General features: G+C 40.7%; 3 protein-coding genes and 1 long non-coding RNA gene across 7 annotated transcripts in view; 2 read left to right on the top strand and 2 right to left on the bottom strand.

Annotated features, from left to right (window-relative positions):
- Positions 1 to 1,242: 1,242 nt before the first annotated feature.
- Positions 1,243 to 2,611, top strand: LOC140942879 (uncharacterized). The gene is made up of 3 exons (XR_012166578.1): positions 1,243 to 1,443; positions 1,841 to 1,897; positions 2,481 to 2,611. It is a non-coding gene; the product is annotated as an uncharacterized lncRNA (long non-coding RNA).
- A 2,577-nt stretch (positions 2,612 to 5,188) lies between these two features.
- LOC140943450 (transforming growth factor beta-1 proprotein-like) lies at positions 5,189 to 6,951 on the bottom strand. Its single transcript, XM_073392538.1, has 2 exons — positions 6,582 to 6,951; positions 5,189 to 6,015 (listed from the first exon to the last, which is right to left on the bottom strand). The coding sequence occupies exons 1-2, from the start codon at positions 6,949 to 6,951 to the stop codon at positions 5,189 to 5,191; spliced, it is 1,197 nt and encodes a 398-aa protein (XP_073248639.1).
- Positions 6,952 to 8,680: 1,729 nt separating this feature from the next.
- LOC140944902 (putative glutathione-specific gamma-glutamylcyclotransferase 2) lies at positions 8,681 to 11,240 on the top strand. Its single transcript, XM_073394008.1, has 3 exons — positions 8,681 to 9,001; positions 9,089 to 9,124; positions 10,513 to 11,240. The coding sequence occupies exons 1-3, from the start codon at positions 8,813 to 8,815 to the stop codon at positions 10,927 to 10,929; spliced, it is 642 nt and encodes a 213-aa protein (XP_073250109.1). The 5' UTR covers positions 8,681 to 8,812; the 3' UTR covers positions 10,930 to 11,240.
- A 785-nt stretch (positions 11,241 to 12,025) lies between these two features.
- Positions 12,026 to 23,437, bottom strand: part of LOC140944901 (chromatin-remodeling ATPase INO80-like) — a 29,524-nt gene continuing 18,112 nt past the window's right edge. For 3 of the 4 annotated variants that reach the window (XM_073394003.1, XM_073394005.1, XM_073394004.1), the window contains 17 exons: positions 23,315 to 23,414; positions 23,020 to 23,053; positions 22,519 to 22,598; positions 22,196 to 22,286; positions 21,123 to 21,206; positions 20,296 to 20,973; positions 19,457 to 19,586; positions 18,523 to 18,745; positions 17,779 to 17,906; positions 17,509 to 17,603; positions 17,036 to 17,108; positions 16,898 to 16,942; positions 16,420 to 16,533; positions 15,379 to 15,481; positions 15,029 to 15,114; positions 14,286 to 14,529; positions 12,026 to 13,729 (listed from right to left, as the gene is read on the bottom strand). In XM_073394003.1, the coding sequence (XP_073250104.1) occupies positions 13,158 to 13,729; positions 14,286 to 14,529; positions 15,029 to 15,114; positions 15,379 to 15,481; positions 16,420 to 16,533; positions 16,898 to 16,942; positions 17,036 to 17,108; positions 17,509 to 17,603; positions 17,779 to 17,906; positions 18,523 to 18,745; positions 19,457 to 19,586; positions 20,296 to 20,973; positions 21,123 to 21,206; positions 22,196 to 22,286; positions 22,519 to 22,598; positions 23,020 to 23,053; positions 23,315 to 23,414 (2,880 nt within the window). In that variant the 3' untranslated portion in view covers positions 12,026 to 13,157. Of the gene's footprint in view, positions 13,730 to 14,285; positions 14,530 to 15,028; positions 15,115 to 15,378; positions 15,482 to 16,419; positions 16,534 to 16,897; positions 16,943 to 17,035; positions 17,109 to 17,508; positions 17,604 to 17,778; positions 17,907 to 18,522; positions 18,746 to 19,456; positions 19,587 to 20,295; positions 20,974 to 21,122; positions 21,207 to 22,195; positions 22,287 to 22,518; positions 22,599 to 23,019; positions 23,054 to 23,314; positions 23,415 to 23,437 lie in introns of those variants that run through there. The other variant, XM_073394006.1, reaches the window with a different exon arrangement.

The following is a 23,437-nucleotide window of genomic DNA, read 5'->3' as shown; positions in this document are numbered from 1 at the left end:
CTACAGGGAACGGTTCATCTCACGGGTCAGCGTGTAGAGGAAAAAAATATAGGATTTTTGGACTAAACGATATGGATCTAAAGTAACAGAAATATTTGCAAAAAAACTCACTCAGTTTTAACATTTCTTTCCGTTTTTGTTAAGATCAAACTAACCGGCAGTTCAATTTTGGCGAATCTCTTTCTGAGGGAGGAACAACCATTTGTGGATTGGTGAGTGAGACGCGTCATTATGGACAAGGTAAGAAAGATCTCTTACTTCAAAATTTCTAACCTTATTTTTTAGGAACTTCCCGTAGGTGGTATTAATTTTTTTTCGCTTGTGCAACAGGGACAAGTTGCATAACAATAAAGTGAAAAAGAACAAGTACATATTGCCATATGCTAGCTAAATTAAAAGTTCCAGGCAAGGCTATTGACCGAGAGAATGTGACAGAATTGAAATAAAAACAGGTGGTAGAATTTATTTGCCCTACAGGGTATTTGACGTTGTGGCTTTATACCTTAGATCTTTCAGCCATATTGTCGATATTTATAGCTGGCAGGGCGAGCAGGTAGGATAAAGCGAATCCTGCTTTCTGATTGGCTACCCGATTTGGTAAGATGTGCCTATGTTCGTGGACTATATTCTTCAATCTTCTTCTTCTAAAATCTTGGTTTGTGAAAAGCTAAGTGACTCACTATGCACCCTTCCAGTTGGTATTTTTATTAAATTTCATGAAAATAAGAGGAGGGAACAATGACAGATTGTTTGATCGCTCACGCGTTCTTAATTTAGCAAAAATAGGCGCCTCAGTCTAAACCCAAGATAGCGTCGGTGGTTGATGATTTCTGTGAACTGAAGCTCGTAGAAATTTACAGGCGGCTTGAATATTGATATGATTATGATTTAATGTTCTTTTCAGGAGTAAACTTGCAAGTTGAGCAAAGGCGGGTCAATTTCTGTCGGATCACTCATCTTTCGTCATTGACAAAAACCAAGGAACAACATAATGGAGTGGTAAGAATGGTCGGAACTTTATACGCTTCTGGGAAACTGCCCACCCACCCCTTCCCTAAGCCAACATTTTGCCCTAAGTGAGAATTAAGTGTAAATGTTGGCTTAGGGGAGGGGTAGGTGGGCAGTTTTCCAGGAACACATGATGATCCCAATGATCTTTACGAAGGATAAAATATTACGGGATAATGACAAAATAAATGAAAATCCAATGTCTCTAATTATTTCAGGCTTGTTCCGCCCCTCAGATGTGTGTGGCAAATCAAAGTTTATTTGAGGAAGTATTTTTGCTAGATGGCCACAGGGAGTCCACAAGCGATGTTAGCTGTCGGTGCATCGATCCCCGCCGCTCTTGTCACAGGGTGACCAACATCCAGGTGCTCAACTGGGGGACTACTTATGAGAGAGCTGTTGATGTGGGTCTGTGCGTTGGCTCATGTAGCAAAGGTATAAAAGGGTATCCTGAGAAAAAAGCCGACATTTAGGGACGCCACCACCGGTTTCCCCGCGAAATGACGTCTGAGAAAATTCCATGTTGATGACGTTCACAACCAAGATCTGGGTAGTGCTTCTGATTGATTGAAGCAAATTTCCCTCGAGACCAGGGTCTTGAGACGTCATCTGTATAGAATTTCTACAGTCGTTACCCAGACGTCATTTCGCGGGGAAACCAGTGTTAGCGTCGCGTTAGAGTGGCTGTTTTCTCAGGTTAATAAAAGTGATATCCGTATAAAAAGGGAGGCCGTTAAATAAGAACGAAACGTGCTTTTTAGAAAAATGTACCTAAAGGTTTTATGTGATAGAACATCAAAAAAATGTTTCTTCGTCTATCATTTTTTCTCAGGGACGAAAGCATGCCACGCCATCGACACTAAAACTGTTAGCATCAAAGGCCCAAATGGTAAGACTGTTTTCTTATACTTTGAGTTAGTTCTGATGGTTTGGTAACTAGATGTATTGATATGCCAGCATAATTAAATGCCTACAATCTGATGTCTTTTTACACTTAAAGACATAGGAGGCTTGAACTTTCCCGTTTTCCACCTTGTTGTCTTCGCACTTTTATAGTACTGAAAACAAAGAGAGGTTACACGTTCTCATTGTTCCAGAATTGATAGCTGACATTTGCCTTGTCTTACGCGCTGTGATTGGCCCAATATATTGTGGCTTCTTTCTCGATCAAACAATTAGAAGTAAAACTAAAGCAATTCACAAATCGTTCCAACACATTTTCTCGCAATTAGACCCAGCCTCGTTTCCAGGGCCTTTCCCATAAGCCATCATGAGAGGTATAAAAGTAATTCTGATAGTGTTAAATTTCGACAATTATTTGAACTTTTGTATCTTTGATCCTTATGTAAATTCTTTATCATTTCTTGGGGCATACTGCTATTTAACCGCAGAAGGGTGCAAAGGGGTTGCTCAGGAACACATGGCGCTTTTTAAGTCGATTGAATACGTGTCTACTTTGTGTGATTTCGTAGGTGCTCATTGCGTGCAAAAAATCCAAAGGTGTGGTTGTGTGCGTGGCTGCTATCGAGCGTCATTCCGCCAACTTTACACTGCCACCGTATTTGACGTGCAGACGAATAGAAACAAGACGTTGGAAGAGGTGAGCTGAAGTTAAGACATGATAAGATCCGGATTTAACTAATTTCTACTGACGGCACTTTGTAGAGTACACAGCCATGCGTTGAATTGAATAACTGCTTTTTTATATAGGTGGTAGATATCGGACGTTGTAATGGGGAATGTCCTAAAAGGAACAAGCAGCAATGCCTTCACTGGTAAGAATCTAACCCAAAAAGTTATTCAGTAAGATAACTTTCATTTCGACTCATCTAGGAAAGTTTGTTCTAATATAATGATGCCTGTTTAGTTAAGGTAAAAAAAATAATAAAACTGCAAAAATCGTGTACGAACAATCTTGTACAACGTCGGATCCAAAAAGATCATGATCAGTCAAAATATATAAAATATATAATGATGATGAGAAGGAGGAGGATGACGACGACGACGATTGCTATATGTAAGAGATTAGAGAGATTCCCATCATATCTTTTTCTAACTCAGCCAACTTGTTTTCAGGGTAGACAATCCTGAGTGGACCCCAGGCTCCGAGCTGCCACAAAAAGTCTGTATGCTGTCAAAACCAGGTGGAGACTCTGCACGAAAATGTCGCCCGCGGTCTTTCGCGCCACTCGTTCTGTTTGCCAAGGAGGGTGCTCCTAAAGTTATTAACACCGTAAAACGTTGCAAATGTTATTGATCAAGTCTTCGTATTTTATAATAAGCAACAAATCGTACTGAACTAAAGCACTTACTATTTGTCTGACTGGCTTGGATTGATCAGCCGATGTGACTGATGCAACTTAAATCTGGTTTAACTCTTAATTTTCACTACTGCCTTCTCGGATCAAGCTTAATAATAATTCATGAAGAAACAACGAACAAAATAAATGTGGCTACATAGCAACGTTGGTTTGGAAATGTAATTTTACTAAGTTAAAATATTATGAACTTTTGTTCAGAATTTCTCCGAGAATCTTTAAGCATTGATTGAAATACCTTGTACACAGTTCAACCCACAAATTAATGTTTAAATACAGTATAATAGCATGTGAAACACTTCCTCACGTGTTTGGTATTTTGAACCAAGCCTAAGTGACAGAATAACGTGGTTTAAGTCTTGGGCGTTCCTAAGAGTTCGGTTGGAACCTATTTTTATGCCAACAAAGCTAGACAAATGGTAAATGCTTAGTTCATTATCAGTTAGTGTATATTGCATATTGAGTCAAAAGTGCACGTCACGATCAGTCTCCATGATCATCAGACGTTATTTTTACTGATATATCTCGTAAATTGAAAAAAAAAGAGACTTTCTAGAGCCGTCAGATCAATTTGCAAAGACGTACTGTACTTTCCTCTCTAACCTCTTATTTACTCACCTGCACTTAAGCAAATATTATGTTAGTTGCACTTGCAGTAAAGACACTGAACTTGTAAAGATGGAATTTTGTGGTGTTTTTGACACTCTTATTTATAATTAAACGGACTTAAAATTTAAAACGGACTAATCAAGTCTCCGTAATCTTGAGACGACATGAAGTGGTCCCAGTTTATGTTTTAATTCTCTTCGTGAAATAACAACTATTACGTAGAACTATGACGATCATGGAGAAAAAACAAAGCGCAAAAAAGGGAGTTTTTCATGCCATTTCAAAGATCAAAACGTTGAAGGCGTTTTAACCGCTGCCTTATCATACGTAGTCGCTGTGTCGCACACTATATCATACTGAAGAGGATGATTTGTACACATAAAAAAGGACTCCTTCGGACACGCATCAAATTTCCCCACCGACCAAATCAGTCGCAGTTGACCAGTTCGGCCAGGGAAAAAATTCTTAGTCACCTTTACAATGTCATAACTGCAGTCTTGCAGTCCAATATTTGTATTGCTGAATTAGTGCATACAATTTAAATGGGATAGTTGAAGGGAGAAATTGTTGTCTCCGTAAAGTGCAGTGCAGACACTGATTTGACACCTTAATCAAATCACTTAAAAGGTTTGCCCTGTAGAATGGGCCTGAAATCATGAAGGATTTCACCCAAAAAAAGATCACACCTTTCAATTGTACTTAAAGTTTGCAGATTAGTTGGAAAATGAAATCATTTATAGTTTTTTACAACACCTTCAGCAAATACGTTTTTTTTGTGACATTTTTCTCTGGGTGAGAAAAATTTCACTTTCTTAGTCATACTAATGACACGTCAAATTTACAAGAAAAAGTAAATTTCCTTTACTTGTAATAAGTTATACAAAGTGACTACACTAAAAAACGAAATGAAATAGCTTTCCCACGCAATATATTTACATTTTGAGCAGTTGATATCTATGATAGGTTTCTACTCGCACAGATAAACCTAGTAGTCATTCTATTTTTATATATCTTTATTTAGAATAGATAAATTAAAAGTGCCCTGTTTTCTGGTTTCATGGACTTGACACAGTTTAAAGAAAAAGTGGTATTCCTGACACGAGTTTATTTCATAATCATCTCTTAACGGTCTAACTGAAATCATGCTTGCTAAAAAATAAAATGTTATCAGACCGACTGAGATAAGGGAACTCTAAGCAAAACAAGAGGTATATTGATAAGCTCTGCAGGAAATACAGTATACAGTAAGTCGTTTAGAGACACGTACACTCACTGACCGCCATATTGGACAGCTCATCAACCTTAGGCTGTCCGTCCTTGAAGTACAGTATTACCAATGGCTCGTATTCCTTGGGTACACAGCAGGGGTCCCCAGGGGCGTTTGGGTTGATTCTATTGTATAGGGCCATAATGGACGTATGATGGTTCTGTTTCTCGCTCCCCCACAGAAAAGGGCACCGCCCCGCGCAGTAGTTAGCATAGAAACCTTTGGGAGCGTGAATCCACTTCCATCGCAAATCCTTCTCGAAGTCGATGTACAGTGAGCGAAGGCAACAGCGAGACTCTCGTGGTCGCTTTTTACAGAATCGCCAGTTAAGCGAGCGCCTGTTTCTTTGTCGACTTGTGGACTCCACTCGCTCGCGAGGAACGAACCATACAAGGATATTTGGCCATGGTTCTTCGAAATCATTCCCGACATTTTTATCCTCCGCTCCACCAAGGTAGATAGGAGAGAAGTGAGAATTTTTGTCCACACCAGCTGTGCTTGTCACCGTCACAGTTAATCCGTGATCACTCGTTTTCGGATCGTACAGCCATTTTTGAACCACTGCTGTGACGTCTAAAGAGACCCACTTCTTTTCATTGGAGAGACTCCATTGTGAATCGAGGGCGTTGTAGCCTCCACATTGGGTGTGGTTGTTACAGGACTCACAAACCTCAATACGAACCCCATTATGAAACTGTCGTTTGTTGGGCGTTTGGTAAACTCGGAGCTCTGCCAAAGACACTCTCGCACCATCTACTAATAACTTACTGATGTTAAATCTCAGTTCGTAGACGTCGATTATTTCTTCGGAACCTGTAAAATTAATCACAAATACCAAATAAATGAATAATATTGACTGTTTTTGATAACAAAAACAATTCAATACAAACAGGTGTTTATTAAAATTGCGCCCCTCTAGAATACAATTTGCTATATAACATAACACCGTCTTAACGATCGGAATAAGAAATTAAGAAAATTCAACCTGTCCTGGAGGTATGTTTGTAATAGCAAAAACGATTCTTTGCCGCTACGTTCCATGTTTTAGCTGTCTTTAATAGTTAGCTCGAGCGACGAATCTAATCGGCAGCTTGCTTACAAAAAAAAAAACAGGTAAGTATGGTTTCCAAGTCCAATGATTTTTAAAGCTCATTTCAAGAGGTTTTCTCGTAACCTCTTGCCCATAATCTGTACAGGATCTTCTGTATTTTTGTTCGGAATGAAATGAAGCGGATTATTCCATTGAATTACTTTCCATTTGCTTCCTCTCATTACTATTCAGGCCAGGAAAAATAGAGACCTGAAATTAAAATCATGCTGAAGTCTTCCATATCGCTGTATTGTTGCTTTGCTTACAAACCTAGTCAGTCCAGACTTACTTGATTTCACCGTTCTGGCAAACTCCTTTTCCAACGTAAGCCTTTCGACTCTCTTTGCGAAGTATTCCTCGCTCGATTCTGCTTGAGAACGGCACAACTTAGACTTGAGAAAAAGTTTGTCTTTTTCGTGTACTGCGCTCTTGTATGTCTGCATCACGTCGCGACTTATATTCATATAATTTTCTCCGCTAGGAGGCTGTGTCATATCAAGCTTCGCTAAAATCTGACCTTGGACGGTCCATAATCGCTTTTCTTTCTCCACTCTGCTATTGCAAGTCTTACAACCAAACACAAATGCCGTACCAACAAGATAAAGCCATATAAAGACCCAGATGTAGGCCCATAAAACTTTAAAAACTGACAACGCCATGTTTTATCTCGCATCGAACATTCAGCGAAATCTCTTGACAACTCATCGGTTCAGAATAGAGTGTAATTAAGATCTTTTGAAATGGCAGCCTTTTGTTTAAGCGACTGTTAATAAGATAATAAGATATTTTACGCTCTACATACTAATGGCTCTGGATCCCTCATGAGAAAATGTGATCATTACACGTTTCCGGGAAACTGCCTACCTACCCCTCCCTAAGCCAAAATTAACACTTTCTTCTCACTTAGGGCAAAATGTTCCCTTAGGGGAGGGGTAGGTGGAAAGTTTCCCAGAAACTTATATTTATCCAATGTTTTAATGAGACTGTGTGATAACTTATTGTCCCATCGGCACCTTTCACTCCGAATTAATGAATGTCATAATTAACGCCTTTGGGCCGCTATCACAAGGCAGCTGAAACCGCCCTACTTAGCAAAGGATCACATAGACACAGTTTAAATAACAACAGCAAAGAGAAAAGCGACTTGAGGTTTTTCTTTATTTTTGTCTTGGATAAAACAGCAGGACTTGGTTGTCGTCATTTTAGATAAAAAGTTTCATAGGAGCATAGGTTTGGTTTAATATTTTTGTAATCAGTCATAATTATTGCTCGGACAAGTACTCAGTTGTATAATCAACACTTCTTGCTCAAGCCAGATTGAGCTGATCTATTATCATTAAAAAAAAAGGACCCAGTGGGTTTTTAGTTTCTGTTATTTCGCTCTTTTCATAAAGATTAATAGTGAAAATTTTAATCTAAATTTTCTTGTTCGGCCGTTTTTCTGATTCTTATAATATATTTAACACTTAACTGTTTGTTGATTAAACAAATCGACTTATCGGACGACCCATTGATCCGTATGATCTCTTACCCTGTTTAGCAAACTCGTTCCCAATTCTTGTTCGTAGCACGAAAACGAAGGGAGAGGCCCTGGGAACAAGGATTTATAGTTTCGTTCAGTTAAAAATGAGAATGCCTCTCTGATTGGCTCAAAGTTTGGCGCGAAAGAAAAATCTGGTTGGCTTGACGGCGAAAACCTTTCTAAGACAGAGGGCGGCAACCTCGTCCAGTGGGCCGCTGTTCCATATGAGACGAGTGGGGAGACGAGGTTGAGAGGGTGGCCGAAGTTTATGGCAAAATCGACTCTGAACCTTCTTACTAATGAATTGAAGAAGGGTATTCCTTTCTCTCAGCTGGTTTGTATTCATGATTTTTTTTCACTATTTGTTAGATTATTTACTGCAAAGCCATGCACAAATTTTAGGTTTTATTTCTTAACCCTCCTTCCCTCCGACCCAAAAAATATGAATGGTCGATCTTTGACTAAAATAACCGATTGTGATGGTCATGTGCGTGAAAGGTTCGTAAAGGCCACACCAACACTACAAAGTAAGAAAACACGACGGGCTAATTTTTAAGACGTGACTATAATATAAGCTAGAAGCCTCGATCATAAAGTTTTCCTTCTCAACAGACCACAAAGGAAAGAGACACCATTAGTGGTATTATGTTAAGCCTATCACTGTTGACGTTCTATGAATATTAATTTTTTCTACTTCTGTAACCAGTTTTTTCCCCTCGCCCGCCTGATACATAGATTTCTCCTATTGCATAAGCCAAGCGTGGGTCGCGTGTGGGCTTTTCCCTTTAAACCAATTAGAATACGACTATTTGATTACGCGACTGTTGATTGGTCCATATGTAAATTTGCAAAGGCGCGTGCAACCACATGTGACGATGTAAACATTGGCATTATAACCGGTTTGTTCGTCTTGTTCCAAGGATAGCGAGGAATGTTCTTGCTTTTTTTTGCTTCCCTTATCGCGACACTTTCAAAAATCTCCAGATTAAGATAGGAGGATGTTCGAGAAACTTAGTTCTCACTCTAACAACAAAGACGAGGCGTCAAAAAGTCTCTGGATCTTTGGTTATGGCTCTTTGATTTGGAAACCTGATTTTCCTTTCGAATATTGCGTAGTCGGTCATATCGAAGGATTTACCCGGAGATTTTGGCAGGGAAGCACTTGGCATCGCGGCGATACGAAGCAGGTAAAGTGTGTTTCATCGACAATTCTTCCCCATGGTTTTGTGGTTGAAATCACTTGCCTTAAAATACGCGTTGTTTTTCTTTTGCAGCCAGGGCGAGTGGTCACTTTGGTTGAGGATAAGCAGGTATGGTATGACTTCCAGTTGTTAAATCACGTATAAAGGATGTCATCTTTTTTAAGGTTTTAAAACTCTATTTTATTTTCTCCACAAAACTGACTAACTGAGTAGTTTTATTCTGAAGTCATAACGCAAGAAAAGCGAGCGTATTTTGCTGAACCGAGATCGGACGTACTTATTCATCTGATCCTGTTGTCACACAGTGCTGAATTGAAACCCGAGTAAATAACTACGGTAGCCTGATTTACAGCCGTCACTGATCCCGTAACTGATCTCTCGGTGCTCCCGAGAGATAGTCTGTTCGACCCAAAATCAGGCTAACAAAAAACCGTTATTAGTGTAGCAGAATTTAATGCTCACAAAGGTTAAATGTTCCCTTATGTAGCTTTTTACCATCGATGTCAGTCAGTTTCGTCAATCTTGAGATTGAAAACTTTTAATACGTAATTTGTGGGCAGATTGCCGTGATCAAGGAGGTTTACACTTTTATGTAGCATCCTTTTGGACTATCCTGCCATATGATCTATCTGCCATCGTGTGCCATTTTAAAAAGGGCTTTGCAATCCTGTACTTAGCTGTCGGATATATTTTTTGATAGACAAAAACAAGGTTTCTTTCTTATATTGCTTCTCGCGGTTACTACGCAGAATATGTTGAATGTTATGTTTGTTGCAAACAAGTTTCCGTACGTAAGAAATGGAAATTTATTGTACTTTATACCTTAGTACGTTAGTTGTATCTAGCTCATAGTCTAAAACCTTGTTTATCCTTAACATGCAGGAAATTGTAGTATTACGCAGAAATAGTCCCTGACAACGCACATTTGCGTCATTTGCATTCAAAACCAATTAACTTTTAAAAGTGTTTTCCAGTGCAGATACCGCAATGACGAACTAATTTTAAAAGTACTAAGTCCATAGTCTATATAAAGTACTATGTACTTAAAGTGTACTTTAAAAAGCCGTTTATAGACTTAATATCCAGTGAAGCAGTGAAGTGAATTTCAAAGTCCTTAAATTAAGCTGGTCGACTGCGAATTGGGTTGGATTGTTGACATTCAAGAAACGTCGCTTGGCATTACCCTGGCATTAGAAGTCCAACACAAATTTAACAAAACATTATCCGGTTCCTTCCAGTTGTGATGAAAAATTAATTATGTTTTTCTTAGAGAAACACAACAGCCTCTGTCAGTAAAACCCAGAAGCAGTAGAATTATATCTGTAGCCCTTTTTGTTAAGTTTGTTTTTCTTTTATCATTCATTGTTTTCACTGATCAAAAGCTAAGCTCCTAAAGTACTTATATCTCACACAAAAGCTCAATAATAACCCAACATTTCATCCTCATGAAGTACATTAATTACAATTTTTGTCTTTGTCTTTTCTATTCTTTGCAGGGACAAGTTTGGGGCATGGCGTTTAAAGTGGCCAAAGAACACGTCGAACGCGCGATGGGAAACCTTCATGAACGCGAAATCGCTGTGGGTGGATATGAGCTCCGTCGTTTGCGCTTCAAATGTAACGAAAACCCTTCACATAGCTTTCATGTGTTGGCATACGCCGCTACCCCCAAAAATTCGCTGTACTTGGGGCCGGCGACTTCGGAAGAACTCGCTGTTCAAATTGCATCTGCCAGGGGGCAGTGCGGACTTAATGTAGAGTATCTGGTTCGACTAGCAGACTTTATGCGTGAAAAAGTGCCTCATTATCACGAGGAACATTTATTTGAACTGGAGAAATTGGTCCGTAAAGAACTGGGTTTTTCCACAGAGATTTCCTCATCATGGACTCAGCTAAGGGGCGCTCTCGTGTAGACCGAAACTCAAGCAGACTCAGCTAAAAAGCGCGCTCGTGTAGAGGCAAACGCACGTAGGCGTTCAACAGTGTGACTTTTTCCCGGATGTTATGGGTAGAGTTATTTAGGGATTCATTTATAATTTTTGATACCTTAATACAATTGCGAATTCATTAGATATATTTTGGAAAGAAAGAAAAAACGATCAAACAAACAAGAAAAAAAATCATTGCAAAGTGATGTGGCCAAAATGAGTTTCATTTTCAGGGTATACATAGCAGAATTTTGTGAATTATTTAATGAAAACTATATGAAATTTTACTTGTTAAATGAAGCTTTTTGATGTGGAGAATACATCGTGAAGAAAAGTCTGTACCTCAGTACAACAATTGCATTTTTGTCTCTTTCTTGTCTACTGGTCAACAACTCAACGCGTTAAGTTTTTTGTGAGACGTCACCGACTTGAATTGCCAAGCTACAGGAAAGCCTGTTCCACAACTGGCTAAGATCTGTGTTAACCGTTCAGTAAATCATTGTTTCTTTTCATCGGAAGATGGTAACGTGTTCCGGAAAAAGATGAACGTACAAAAGAAACAAGTGAACTCTGCATGTGATCTAGCCGGAAAGCTTGTGTCCCGTGAGGTGAATTCTTAGCATACACGTCTGCACGTGCCTAGTGTTTCCTCATGCGTTTTTCCACACGTGAGAGGAACGCGTGAAGACGCGCCAAAACGTACGATAGAGGCTCCAAAAACACATGAATCAACTCGAACTCAGAGATGTTCACTGAACACCAAGGGACAAAGTTTTTTTATTATCCATGTGTCTGTAATAAGCGGGTTTGAGTAAAACCTTAAGGGTACAGCTACATGTTTTATCGATACGAACACTTAACATACAAGACCTGATACAAGACGGAATCCCATCTCTGCAGCGTTAAATTAAAGCAAACTTCGCTCGTTCAAATTTTTTTGGCTGTAAATTTAAGTATATGCGTACCATGAATTTTACTAGAAGGCTAGCAGGAAGGTACTCCTTGACAACCATTTCCGCTTGATCTCGTGAGGAGTTGAGGCAAAAATGGAGAATGGAAGGTAACAAATTTAGTGGACAAATTTGTCATTTCAACACTATTTATTTGACATTTTCTGACTCATGCTAAAACCAAGACTCTTACGACCAAATATTATGATTCCTGACGAATAAATTATTTACTTCAGCGACATCCGCTCTATTTACATGTACATGGAAATGTCTCTAATTTTTTTCACCTCGAGGGATGTGCTCCGGGGAACAGAGAAGAAGTGCTCCGCCATATAAGATATGTACGCCTCAAAGGCAGGCTAACGGTTCAGGAATTCCTTTTGAATTTAAGCATTTAGGGCTCAAATGGTTGCGTTTTGTGTGAAGAATGGGCTTTACCACTTCGGCTGGTTTTCAATTTACCTTTTTCGTAAAGTTCATTAATTTACCCTGACATTGAAAACAATTTTGTTTCTACCTGATTGACCCTGTCAGAGGCAACCCTGTAACTGGTACTAAAGGTTAACGGGAACTTTGGAACGAAACCTCTGTCCAACACCCGGCCACGCCCTCTTCAGGCACCAAAAGAAAATTGTAGCTTGCCGTTCCCTGAAAGTGTATACCTCAAAGAGTTATACATTTCCAGGGTTCTAATTCTCTAAACATAGTCCGTCATCGGGCGAGTACAAATCGTATTTCGCTTTTCGAATGATCGAGCATCATGAGCTTTTCCAGTTTACAGACCATAAATGTGTTAAATCAATTAATAAAGATTTGGGCCGCATTAAAGGTTAAGACATTGACATTGATTCGTTCTCTTTATCGGTGACATTTTCTGGAAAACCGATTGAAATAATGTTTTTGCCTGTCACTTTTTGACAAGATGAGATCTTTGCCGTCCCGAATAATCACTTGTCAGATTTCTATCCGTAAGGTAACTACGTCGGAAAGTCTACAGCTACTCAACTACCATATCACTGCTGTATCATGGACGGACAGTGTTTTGACTGACTAAACAGACTGATACCGACACGCTACTACTGTTCTCGAACGTCCTTTTTTACCCAAGGAAGATTTTTTTTTTAAATTCCGCTGTTAAGATAACTAACATGACCGCTGGTTCACCGATTTGCTGGAAGGTTGTAACATAATGAGTTAAACGCTGCATGACCATGGCAAGTCTGTTTGCTCTCCGACAAACTTGGAGATAGATCAAGATATTCTTCACGACGGAGATGATGACTGTTGCGTAAAGCGCGCAGACGCCTGGGACGAGGGTCTAGCCGGGCTATTTTCTGCACTCTGACCAGGGGAGTACCCTGCGGAGCTGTCGTACCGTGCAACCGGATGACTGATGTTGCTATAGCCTGACACAACAGAGCCACCCGCACCAAACGCTACTGGACTGGATCGCGTGGGTGGTGGAGTAGGATTCGGTGTCCCTGTTCCTTGGAAAGAGAAGCCGTAGGCTGCATACGCAGCAGCAGATGCAGCCGCGGCGGCAGCTGAAGCCGCTGCGGAAGCAGCAAGAGCTCCGCCTGTTCCTCGTCCACGCGTTCGGGTTCTTGTCCCTCGAATACTAGATGACGCTCGTCCCCTACCAGTGGGAAGTCCGCGTCCCCTTCCTCTCCCTCGGCCTCTGCCTCTTCCTCTTTTACTGGAGGTGTCTGAAAGCGCGGGACTAGCATTCTCACTGCGGGGAACATCTAGGTCATCTCCCTCGGGTTTTAAACTGAGTGGGGTGCCTGTGCCACTTGGAGGAACGTCCATTGAAAGATCAGCGGACGCAAGTGATACTGTGAGCAAAAAGAACAGTTCACCCAGTTAAGTTGTGGACTTCAACACAGTAATTGAAAAGCAGTTTGTACTACAGTTCATGTTACATATCATGGATTTCACTCGACCAGACTTTTCACTCTATTTGAAGTTAAGGAAACAAATTCACTCATGGTTGCCACAGTCAGAGGTTTCTGCAATCCTGACAACTGTAAGATTTTTCTGACCAACCGAATAAACAGTTTCACAAGTTAGTCCTGAAAATAGACTCACACCTCCCCTCATAGACTCATTTATCTATGTTTTCTTTTCCGCAAGTCACGTGCAGTGTACATGAATTGACAGTTCCTTAACAAAACGTGCAAAAAGGATTGATTTTCTTGAAAACCCAACACCAGCTTGTCGTTCAATTTTACGAACAATATTCTACTAATACAACATGATTCTTGACCGTCAGGAGCCGACAAAAATATGTACTCTCCAAATTTCAGACCTTTTTTCCCTTGACCACTTCCTGACCTGTAGCAACCATGTCACTTAAGTTAGCGTGACAGTAACAAGAGTAAGGCAACATACCTTCATCCAGACTCAACACGCTTATGTCATCACCGACAGTACCATCAACATCAAACCCTTCCCCAGTCCTCACGCTCATTCCCTCGCCAGTTAAGCTGCTTGTCTCAGAGGCAGGTTTGGAGCCAGATAAGGACCCTTCTGGTACGGGTGGTACAAGAGAGCTCTTACTTTTGCGCCCTTTCCTGGCCTTAGCGGGGGGTGTCCCATCCATGACGTCAATAATAGGGGACGCGCCTTCGTCCAACTGGGTAGTAAAACAAAGGAATCGTTGTAGTTTAAATATCAACACAAGGATTTTTTTTACAATACTGCAGTTTGACTAAGGTGACAAGATTATATTTCCGTTTTGAAAAATACTCGGTGAAATCGGAAAAGTAAAAATTGACAGATGACGTCAAATAACTCTGTTAGAACCATTACTGTTTCTCACCTATATTTTGTTACACTAAGCTAATAGTCCTACCAAGCCGATACGGACTTTTGCCCACCTTAAAACCTGCCTGTTACCAATTTGAAGTACAAAAATCTTAACTTTGAGGAATAGTTTTAACTCATTACGAAGTTTACCGTAACTTATACCTTAGCCACTCATGTCTCAAGGTACAAAACTTCGACATGCTAGCAAAACTACCTTCGGGACTCAGCAGACATCATTTTACACGTCACTTTTAAGACAGGATAGTTATGGATGTTCACAAATTTGTAATTTTGTTTTGTTTCTTTTAAATTTTCCGCAAAAGTACCTCAGCAGGTCCTCCACCCTTTTTCCTTTTTCTCTCTCTTCTTCGTCTTTGCTCGTCTGCCTTCTTTTCAGCTTGACGCTGGAGAACTGTTTGAACAAAAGACATTGAAAAAGATAATAGTGTGCTTAGACCCCGTCCGTACTAGAATGCTAGTCAGAGCTTGCGAGTTGCTGGAAGCATACTTTTTACAAAGCAAGGGTAAGAGAGAAGTCTTGGGTACTACATAAAAACCAATTCAAATCAATTTTCAAATTAAAAACTATTTTCCCACCAAAGGGCTTTGCATTTGGACTCGTTTTGAAAGTGGGGGGCTTTACGAACCAAGGAATGACCTATCAACACAAGCTTACATTTGCATTCCAGTTCCGCGTCGTCAAGTAGGAGAGAGACAACTTCTTTGGGTTTAAGAGCTTCAGGCTTGAAGTGACCTCCCGATATCACCATTTTCTGAATCTAAAATGAAATCCAGACAAAATAATGTTACACAACAAACTCAGTTATGGGAGAAATAATATATTCGCCATACCAAAGGCGTAGAACAAATATAACAACTAAAGCCAGAGGCACAGGGTTCAATTGAAATTCGAGGGAAACCAAATTAAAGGAACTGTACATGTATTACAAAATCTATCAAACTTCAAACAGTTGGAACTACCATTTAATTGAGTTAAACCATCGTTATTAAAGTGGAATGGTCATGAAACCCGTTAAACTCTTTAGCTATATGTTCTTGTTAGCTTTTTTGGACCTGACCGTGCAAAACGTTCAATGGCATTCCTATCATTTTGAACCTACTAAACAACAGAAACATCGCATTAATTTATTCAGTCACAACTTGTGAACAAAAAACAAAGGATTGAGTACGGTCAGCGAGCTTGCACCACCCACCATAACACCGTTGTTTTCAACTCTGATGTTTGCCGGTTTTCCTACCCATTCTCCCCTACCAACTATAGTTAAATATACAAAAAACCGCTCACATTACAAGAAGGTTTATATAAAGTGGCTATGTCACTAGGACATCACTGTTTCAAGTCAGTTCTATGCTTAAGTCATTACTTAGTGCATTTGCCCATACATAAATATCCTGTAGAGTTATGAAGATATCAAACCATAATATTTTTTTCATGACTTTTCCAGGCATAGCATTAAAACTTAAAAAAAAGGTTGGTCCAACTTTTTCAAGATTCAATCCATGTTCAACCTTACAATCTGTAGCAACAGACGACAGGAAACAGTTTCAATGCCTAAACACAGTCTTACATCACAACAGTGTACCATGATTTTTTTAATTCAATAGATGCGCGGACACGTTTTAGCTTTTTCAAAATATGACAAATAGCTTGACATAGCCTCATTAACGTAGCAAATACGCTGAGTGGAGTTCTAACCTCACTCTTTTCTTTAGCTCTCTGTAAAATTCTCTCTTCAATGGATCCCTTCGTTACCAGTCTGTACACGGTCACTTGGCGAGTCTGGCCCAAGCGATGGGCGCGGTCCATGGCCTGTGTACCAAAAACAGTTGTTAGGGGTGAAATAGAAGTCTCCTTTAACCACGGCTCTAATAATAAGGTTCGTCCTGCTAGTCTTTCTGTTTTTTAGAAATTTATATAATCTTGGCAAGAATTTTTTGGACCAGATGTTAATTCTCTTCATACAGTCGACTCTCGCCTTGCAAACACCTCGCTATTATGGACACCCGATAATACGGACAGCTGTTAATTTACAATTGTTTTCTAAAGGAAATTCATTTCCATCCAGCTATTACGGACTCTCGTTATTAAAGACACTAACTCTCGGTTCCGAGAGTGTCCCGATCAGTATATCGGGATTTGACTGTATCCGTAATGCAGAATAACAACTCTTTACCTGTTGATCCACAGTGGGATTCCAATCGCTGTCATAGAAAATTACCTGTCAAATGCAGAAGATAAAGCTTTAGACTTGTACCTGACAAAAGGACGAATGATGCTCTCTACATGACATACTTAACGAAAGGTTTCTTACCGTGTCAGCGGCAGTGAGGTTGATCCCCAGACCCCCTGCTCGGGTGCTCAGCAGGAAAACAAAAATGTCCGCGCTGAAAAGTAAAGCTTACAGCATAAATACAAATGAGAACTATTAACACTCGCTAGCCAATGAAAAGAATGCACTTCGTTTCTACCCAATGGCTGAAACTTAATACAAACCCTTCATACTTAGAAGGTTAGAAAGACTGTTGCAACTTGCTTAACACTGAGTTTTGTTGGCTTGCAAATGTGTATAGACGAAAGAATACGAATGAACAAAGGTTTTTCTGTTCTTTTTTTTTACGGATTCGAACCCATCTTTTCGAACTGGGCAATCAAAATCCTTAGACTCTGTAGTCAACATACCAAATTTAAGACTAAGGGGTGTTATAGTATAAAAGCCCGTAGAAGGTAGTCTGTAGTCATGAAAACTTTAACTCCATTCAGATTCTTCTGTAGAAGGGGACTTACTTATTTTGAAAATCGGCCACCATGTCTCTTCTGTCGGAGATTTTGGACGAGCCATCCAAGCGCATGTACTTGTGTTTTCTGTAGGTCATGTACTCCTGAAAAAAATACGAACTGATTACACATAAAGCGAAAGGCATTTTACATGATACTCAACAATAACATTGCTCCCCCTTTCCTGCCCCTAAATAAATAGAAAGCTAATCAGTCAAAGGGGGAAAGGCCTCCTATTATTTTATTTTTCAATGCAGTGATGAATAAAATGCCTTTTACCTCTAACAGGTCAATCATTCTGGTCATTTGGGAGTAGATCAACACTCTGTGGCCTTGAAGCTTGAGTTTTCTAAGCAGTCCATCGAGTACTGTAAGTTTGCCACTGTCTGTAATCAATGAATTGCGGTCTAAAAAGAAAGAGATGCACTCCATTACAAACACGAACTATCTACACTGTCAATGCAATAAAAGACCAACAGTATAGTCACTCAAATCCACCTCTTGGCCAAACTAGTGAACATGAACCTCCCTTCCCACCCCTCTCATCCACTCGCCTCCCCATGTCATCCAAGGTTAATTTCTCCTTTCAATAACACCGCTTTCTCAAACAAAAAGGCCAGGAGAATAAAAGGAATGGTCACAAACGAATATAGCCTGCCAATGACCTCTCTGCGGGGCTCTGGGAGCGTGGGTTGGAAGAACACCAGAGCTTGAAGTCACGTCTAAGGAATTTGCATTTCTGCATCAAAGAAGTTAGTGTAAAATACTGATTGGCGGAGACAAATTTGTTGACGACGTCATCATGAGGAACTAAATGTGGTGACAGGCCACACATCTTGACTTTCATCTCCTTATTTTTCTCCGCCACCCCAAGAGGCTCCCCCACCCCCATCCTCCCCGAGAGAGCTTACTTACAGGCTTAACCAAAAAATGATTGTTAACTCAATTCTCATCGTGAACACCATAACAAATGTATTGACAACAGTGTGGAGAGTATTTTGTTGAAGGAAGACTCAACCACACCTGGAATTTGCACGAAGGACCATCCAGTTGCTGGTGCTGAACCTTCCAATCCGCCAAGCGGTGAAGGAAAGAGATGACGCTTAGCAAAGTTCACTTCTTCAAGGTCAGGGGTACCGTACAACAGGAGGTTCCTACAGAGTTCTGGGCCTCCCTGTAACAGTTCCTGAATCTCGTATGCAGAACTACGGTCACTACATTGGTAAACGCTAGTTCCTGCGGTCACCTAGATGAAGAACGACAGACTCATTAGTTTGTGGCAAAGTAAATAAAGATACTCTAAATTCCCATATATGCAGCTCATATATGGAGCTTTGGTGCCACCATACGAATGATATATAGAAGAAGGGAGGGACCGGTCATTACGTAGTTTGCTATATTAAAAAATTTCTACGTGTCCAAAGCAAAAACAAAAAAAACAAAAACAAAACAACCCACACTATTTGAGTGTCAATGTATTTAGCACGAAAGCACTAATTGGGGACACTATTTTTGTCTCCTACTGGAGACAGGACTGCCATTTTACGTGGTCATCCGAGCCACGCGAAGGTCCAGCCATTTGCAGGGCAAAAACAGTACCTTCATTTCTCAGTTATTTTAAGCCCGAGTGTTGGTCCGGCCCCGGAAATCGAGCCCGCGATCTCCCGCTCTGCAGTCAAGCGCTCTACCGACTGAGCTGCGGTTAAACTCAGCGAGTTGTCAACATTTGTTGGGGAACAGTACACCCCTACCCTTTGACATGAGAGAATTTGTTATGTTGCTCATTCAGAAGCGTTCGGCGGAAAAAAATTTCATTTTAAGAAGCTATAAGACCTTGAAGTAACCAATAACAGTGCGTGCTGTTGGGAGAAACACTTGCAGCTAAACCCCAACAATGATTGATATTAAACCATGCCATGCGATATTAAGGAGACGTTAGTTACACCACATGTCTTACCTTTGGAATATATGTCGACAAAAAGGCTGGAAGAGGTGTGGGTTGCAAAGTTCTATCTATTGGAACAACTCCTGGAGCGGCGTGAAGGTGGAATCCCTCTGGTAAAGTTGTCAAAAGCGATGGGCCTTGCCTACAAAAAATTGTTTTGCGTTTGAGTCATTGACAGGGCGAATAAAATGCAATTATTAACAAGGTTAAGGTTCAATGGAATTTAAAGAGCGAGAAAAGCACTGAACACGATTTCTGGTGAACAATTTGCCATTCGCCATTTTAGAAACGAGACGGCAGCTGGAACCGAAATGCGTCCCGCAATTGCTTCTGGGATAGTTGCTGGGGACGCGCTGGTCAGCCATTGGCCAATATTTTCCCCTGTTCCTTGTAACTGTCCCAGATGTCTTTGCGAACAAGTTTCCTTATCGTTTCTGGATCATTATACGTTTCCTACCCATCCCCTAAGCCAACATTTTGCCCTGAGTAAGAAGTAAGTGTTAATGTTGGCTTAGGGGAGGGGTAGGTGGGCAGTTTCCCAGAGGCGTATATTGATCCTCGTTTCTTAAGTGGTAAACAGTGCCGGTGGTCATTTCAGCATTCTCTGTACAAGCCGTCGACACGTTTGTCACGCTACTTTTGCTAAATCGGGGCTACAAATAAAACAAGATAACTTACTGTATTAAGTTGTTGGAAAGTTTGGGTCATTAAGCCTTTCCGGGAAAATGCCCCACCTACCCCTCCTCTAAGTCAACATTAAAACTTACTTCTCACTTGTGGCAAAATGTTGGCTTAGGGGAGGGGTAGGTGGGCAGTTTCCCATAAACGTGTAATGATGCGAAAGGTTTTACCTTGTGGGACAGAAGGGCAGTGGGGCACCTTGTCCAGGGGGTGAGTGTAACGCGGGTGGCACATGCCCCGTGGGGGAATGTAGCGAAGATGGGGCATGCCCAGGAGTTGAATGCATCACTGGGCTTCCAAAAGCCGCGGAAGTCGAATGTCCCAAAGATGAATGGTGTTCGTCCAAATGAAGCGCCCCAGGGAGGGGTCCGTGGGGATGCTGATGAGTTCTTGAGGGCGAGACTGGCAAGCCATGGTGATGCCTAGTGTTTGGGGACATCTGTGTGGGAAATGAGTGCCCGTAATGCTTTGTTGGGGAGAAAGGACCAGTAGGAGAATGCATCAGAGGAGACGAGGGGATCTTGCCGGTGGGCGAAATCACTGTGTGATGTGAATGGTGGCCTTTTTGCCGCGATTCTTTCTTCTTTGTTGGGGAGGTTGGTGATACAGCCGCGCTGCTTGAAGTGCGACGAGTTCTAGTTCCTTTGGAGTGTTCTTTATCCTTCCCTCTGAGCGGTTTGTGATCGCTGTCGTCCAGGATGGGTTGCACATTGTGAGTCAAGTGCGAAGATACTCTCTTGGTGTAACCAGTGAATACCAGCGATGGAAAAACTGAACTGGACTGGATGCTCGGATAGGAGGTGGTTGAATCTGGCCAGAGAATCAACCCATGGCGACCCAAACACTTGCTGTGGAAGAAAACAAAGGTTTACAGAGTATTTAGAAATCTAACAATAGAGATATTTAGAATTACGAACAAAGAAAACGACAAAGGTTTAAAATGACTCGTTAGAGGGAGTGGGGTGTATTAGGTTCAAGTAAGGGGTGCTAAACTTACCTATTTTTGGGTACATCTTCACCCCAAAATCGTTGATGATGAAGAATATTTATTTCTCTCAGAAGAATAACCAAAGCTAATAATCTGAAAAAAGAAAACATATACGCTGTTTTAACAATATACTGTTGCTCGAGTGTCTTAAAGAAAAAAGCTAAAAATCAAGGCACCGTTTTCAAAAACCCGTTTGATCTTGCTTCACTTTTGTAAGTTCTGAGCTTAAAGCTGGAATGCTTGAAGTGTATATGATTTAGACCACTCCCCTAAAAAAGTAGCTCACCCCGCTTTTTATAGAGGCCTTTAAGTTTTTTCGCATATTCTCAAATAATAGACACCCCGGATAGCTTAATTGTACATCTTCTTCACCAAAATATTAGCACTGTTATCCTGATTGAAGGAGGTTAAGCTATCTCCCATCCGCAAAATAATAAAAACTATAACACTTTATAATTTGTGTCCGCTAACACAACATTCTCGCTAAAACTCGTAGTGGAGTGACGACGGCTACCACATTTTCCCGCCAAAATGACGCTGGTTCACGCGCGTGCACTACTTACTAGAGCGATTTTCGTATGACCTTGAAATAAAAACGCGCGAACAATACAGAAGCAACAAACGAACAGAAATAGAGCGATTTGATTGGTTTATCGAACACATACAAACGCCGGTGGCTTTTGGTTGGTTCAGAGCGAACACTCGGATGAAAAAACTTCATGCCCGAGAACTTTCTAGAAACCAACCCATACTTCGCTTTGACGTCATACTGCAACACGATTGGCCAATCGAACAACGCCTACTCCATATTAGAGTTTTCTTTGGGGGGAAAACGAAAAGGCCATGTTTTGATCTTTTCATCCATTGGCTGATAAAACAAGTAACGAACACTTACCGAAACCATTTTTCAAGGTAATACGAAAATCGCTCTATTGAGACAATCTCGTACTCGTAGTCGTACTCGTCTTAGAATCTAAAGGTCTCTACGATCTCCCTTCAAAGATTGTGAGATTGTCAGACTAGCAGCACTGAAGCACGGCGTGAACGAGACGCAAGTCTAGAAATGGAGATAACAGGCTCACCTAAATACAAGTCCCTTCAACATCATGGCTGACAGCTGTTCAGGAGACAAGTTTATGAACTTCAAAAACGAGAAACAGTCACTTGCTGGGGCTGGAAATATATCGAAAACAATCAAAAATTTCAGAAAAAGTATGTTACTTCACAATATCAGCGCGACTTGCCGATTTGCAATTCAGTGCTCTACCGACAGAGTTAAACCTGGCGCGGTGCAAGGTACAGCATCTTTGTAACATGAGAGTAATCGAAAAGTGTGTCTACATTTGTGCTCAGCAAAACAATTATTCAGTTCTGTAAAACCCCCAACCAGATTAACATTCATTACCTGCAGTATCTGATACATCAGGCTTCAAAGAGCTGTGAATATAATCAACTGTACTGATATTCAGCAGATTGTAAAGAATTCTGAAAGCAAGCAAAATGTACTCTTTAGATATTGCAAAAAAAGTTTGATGCAAAGAGGAAAACTTCTTCGATTCACCACTTAAGAAACAAAAAGGATATTTAGCCGAGTTAACTTTCACGAAGACTTCTGATACTGCTACTGGAGACAGGGAAAAAAAATAACGAATAGCTGACCGTCGCGTCCTTAGGTAGAAACAATTGCGGGACACATTTTGGCGCCAGCTCCTTTCCCTGTTTCTAAAGCGACGAACTGCGGTAATCAGTAATCTCTGACTAAACCTCTCAGACTATAAAAGCTGCCGAGAAATACTGTCTTTTATTGCTTATTACACTGTAAATCCTGATTGCACTTCAAAAGCTTTGCTTTGGAGCGAATACAGCTGCAGCAAATTCTCTTAATTAATGAAGACATTCAACTTACTTTGTTTTACTTGGCGTTGTGAACTGTAAAATGCCTGAAAAGAAAAGAAATTTTCACCATTTGTCACGGTCATTTTTCTTTTTTCACTTGTCGTTCGTGAACTTAACAAAATATACTTGGGATCGTACGCCATAACAACGGAAACGAAGATATAATCTCTTTCGCGCGACTACTCCAGAAGACAAAAGATCATATCTTTCCCACCTTCTCCCTCTTCGACAGCTTGTTTGTTGCAGGCTACTTGAGGATGGATTTTACTTACAACATACGCACAAACAAAACACGATTACTTTACCCTCTCTGTAGACAAGTTTAGGCAGATGGAAGGGCGGAACCTCCACATGAATGGGAGAACGCACATCTCTTCTCTCAAACAGCTCTGGGTGGTTACAGACCTACAGCCATTGCGGAAGAATTC

This window comes from Porites lutea, chromosome 7, assembly GCF_958299795.1.
Source record: "Porites lutea chromosome 7, jaPorLute2.1, whole genome shotgun sequence".
Lineage (NCBI taxonomy): Eukaryota > Metazoa > Cnidaria > Anthozoa > Scleractinia > Poritidae > Porites > Porites lutea.
The sequence above is the reverse complement of the archived record's forward strand: the minus strand, read 5'-3'. Positions and strand labels throughout refer to the sequence as shown.

What these genes read in the sequence shown, in the direction of transcription:
- LOC140943450 (XM_073392538.1), bottom strand. Translation starts at nt 6,951, where the DNA reads ATGGCGTTGTCAGTTTTTAAAGTTTTATGGGCCTACATCTGGGTCTTT. An exon ending in TGCCAGAACGGTGAAATCAA is followed by an intron (nt 6,016 to 6,581) that starts GTAAGTCTGGAC and finishes TTAATTTTACAG; the next exon opens with GTTCCGAAGAAATAATCGAC.
- LOC140944902 (XM_073394008.1), top strand. Translation starts at nt 8,813, where the DNA reads ATGTTCGAGAAACTTAGTTCTCACTCTAACAACAAAGACGAGGCGTCA. An exon ending in ATCGCGGCGATACGAAGCAG is followed by an intron (nt 9,002 to 9,088) that starts GTAAAGTGTGTT and finishes TTTCTTTTGCAG; the next exon opens with CCAGGGCGAGTGGTCACTTT. An exon ending in CTTTGGTTGAGGATAAGCAG is followed by an intron (nt 9,125 to 10,512) that starts GTATGGTATGAC and finishes TATTCTTTGCAG; the next exon opens with GGACAAGTTTGGGGCATGGC.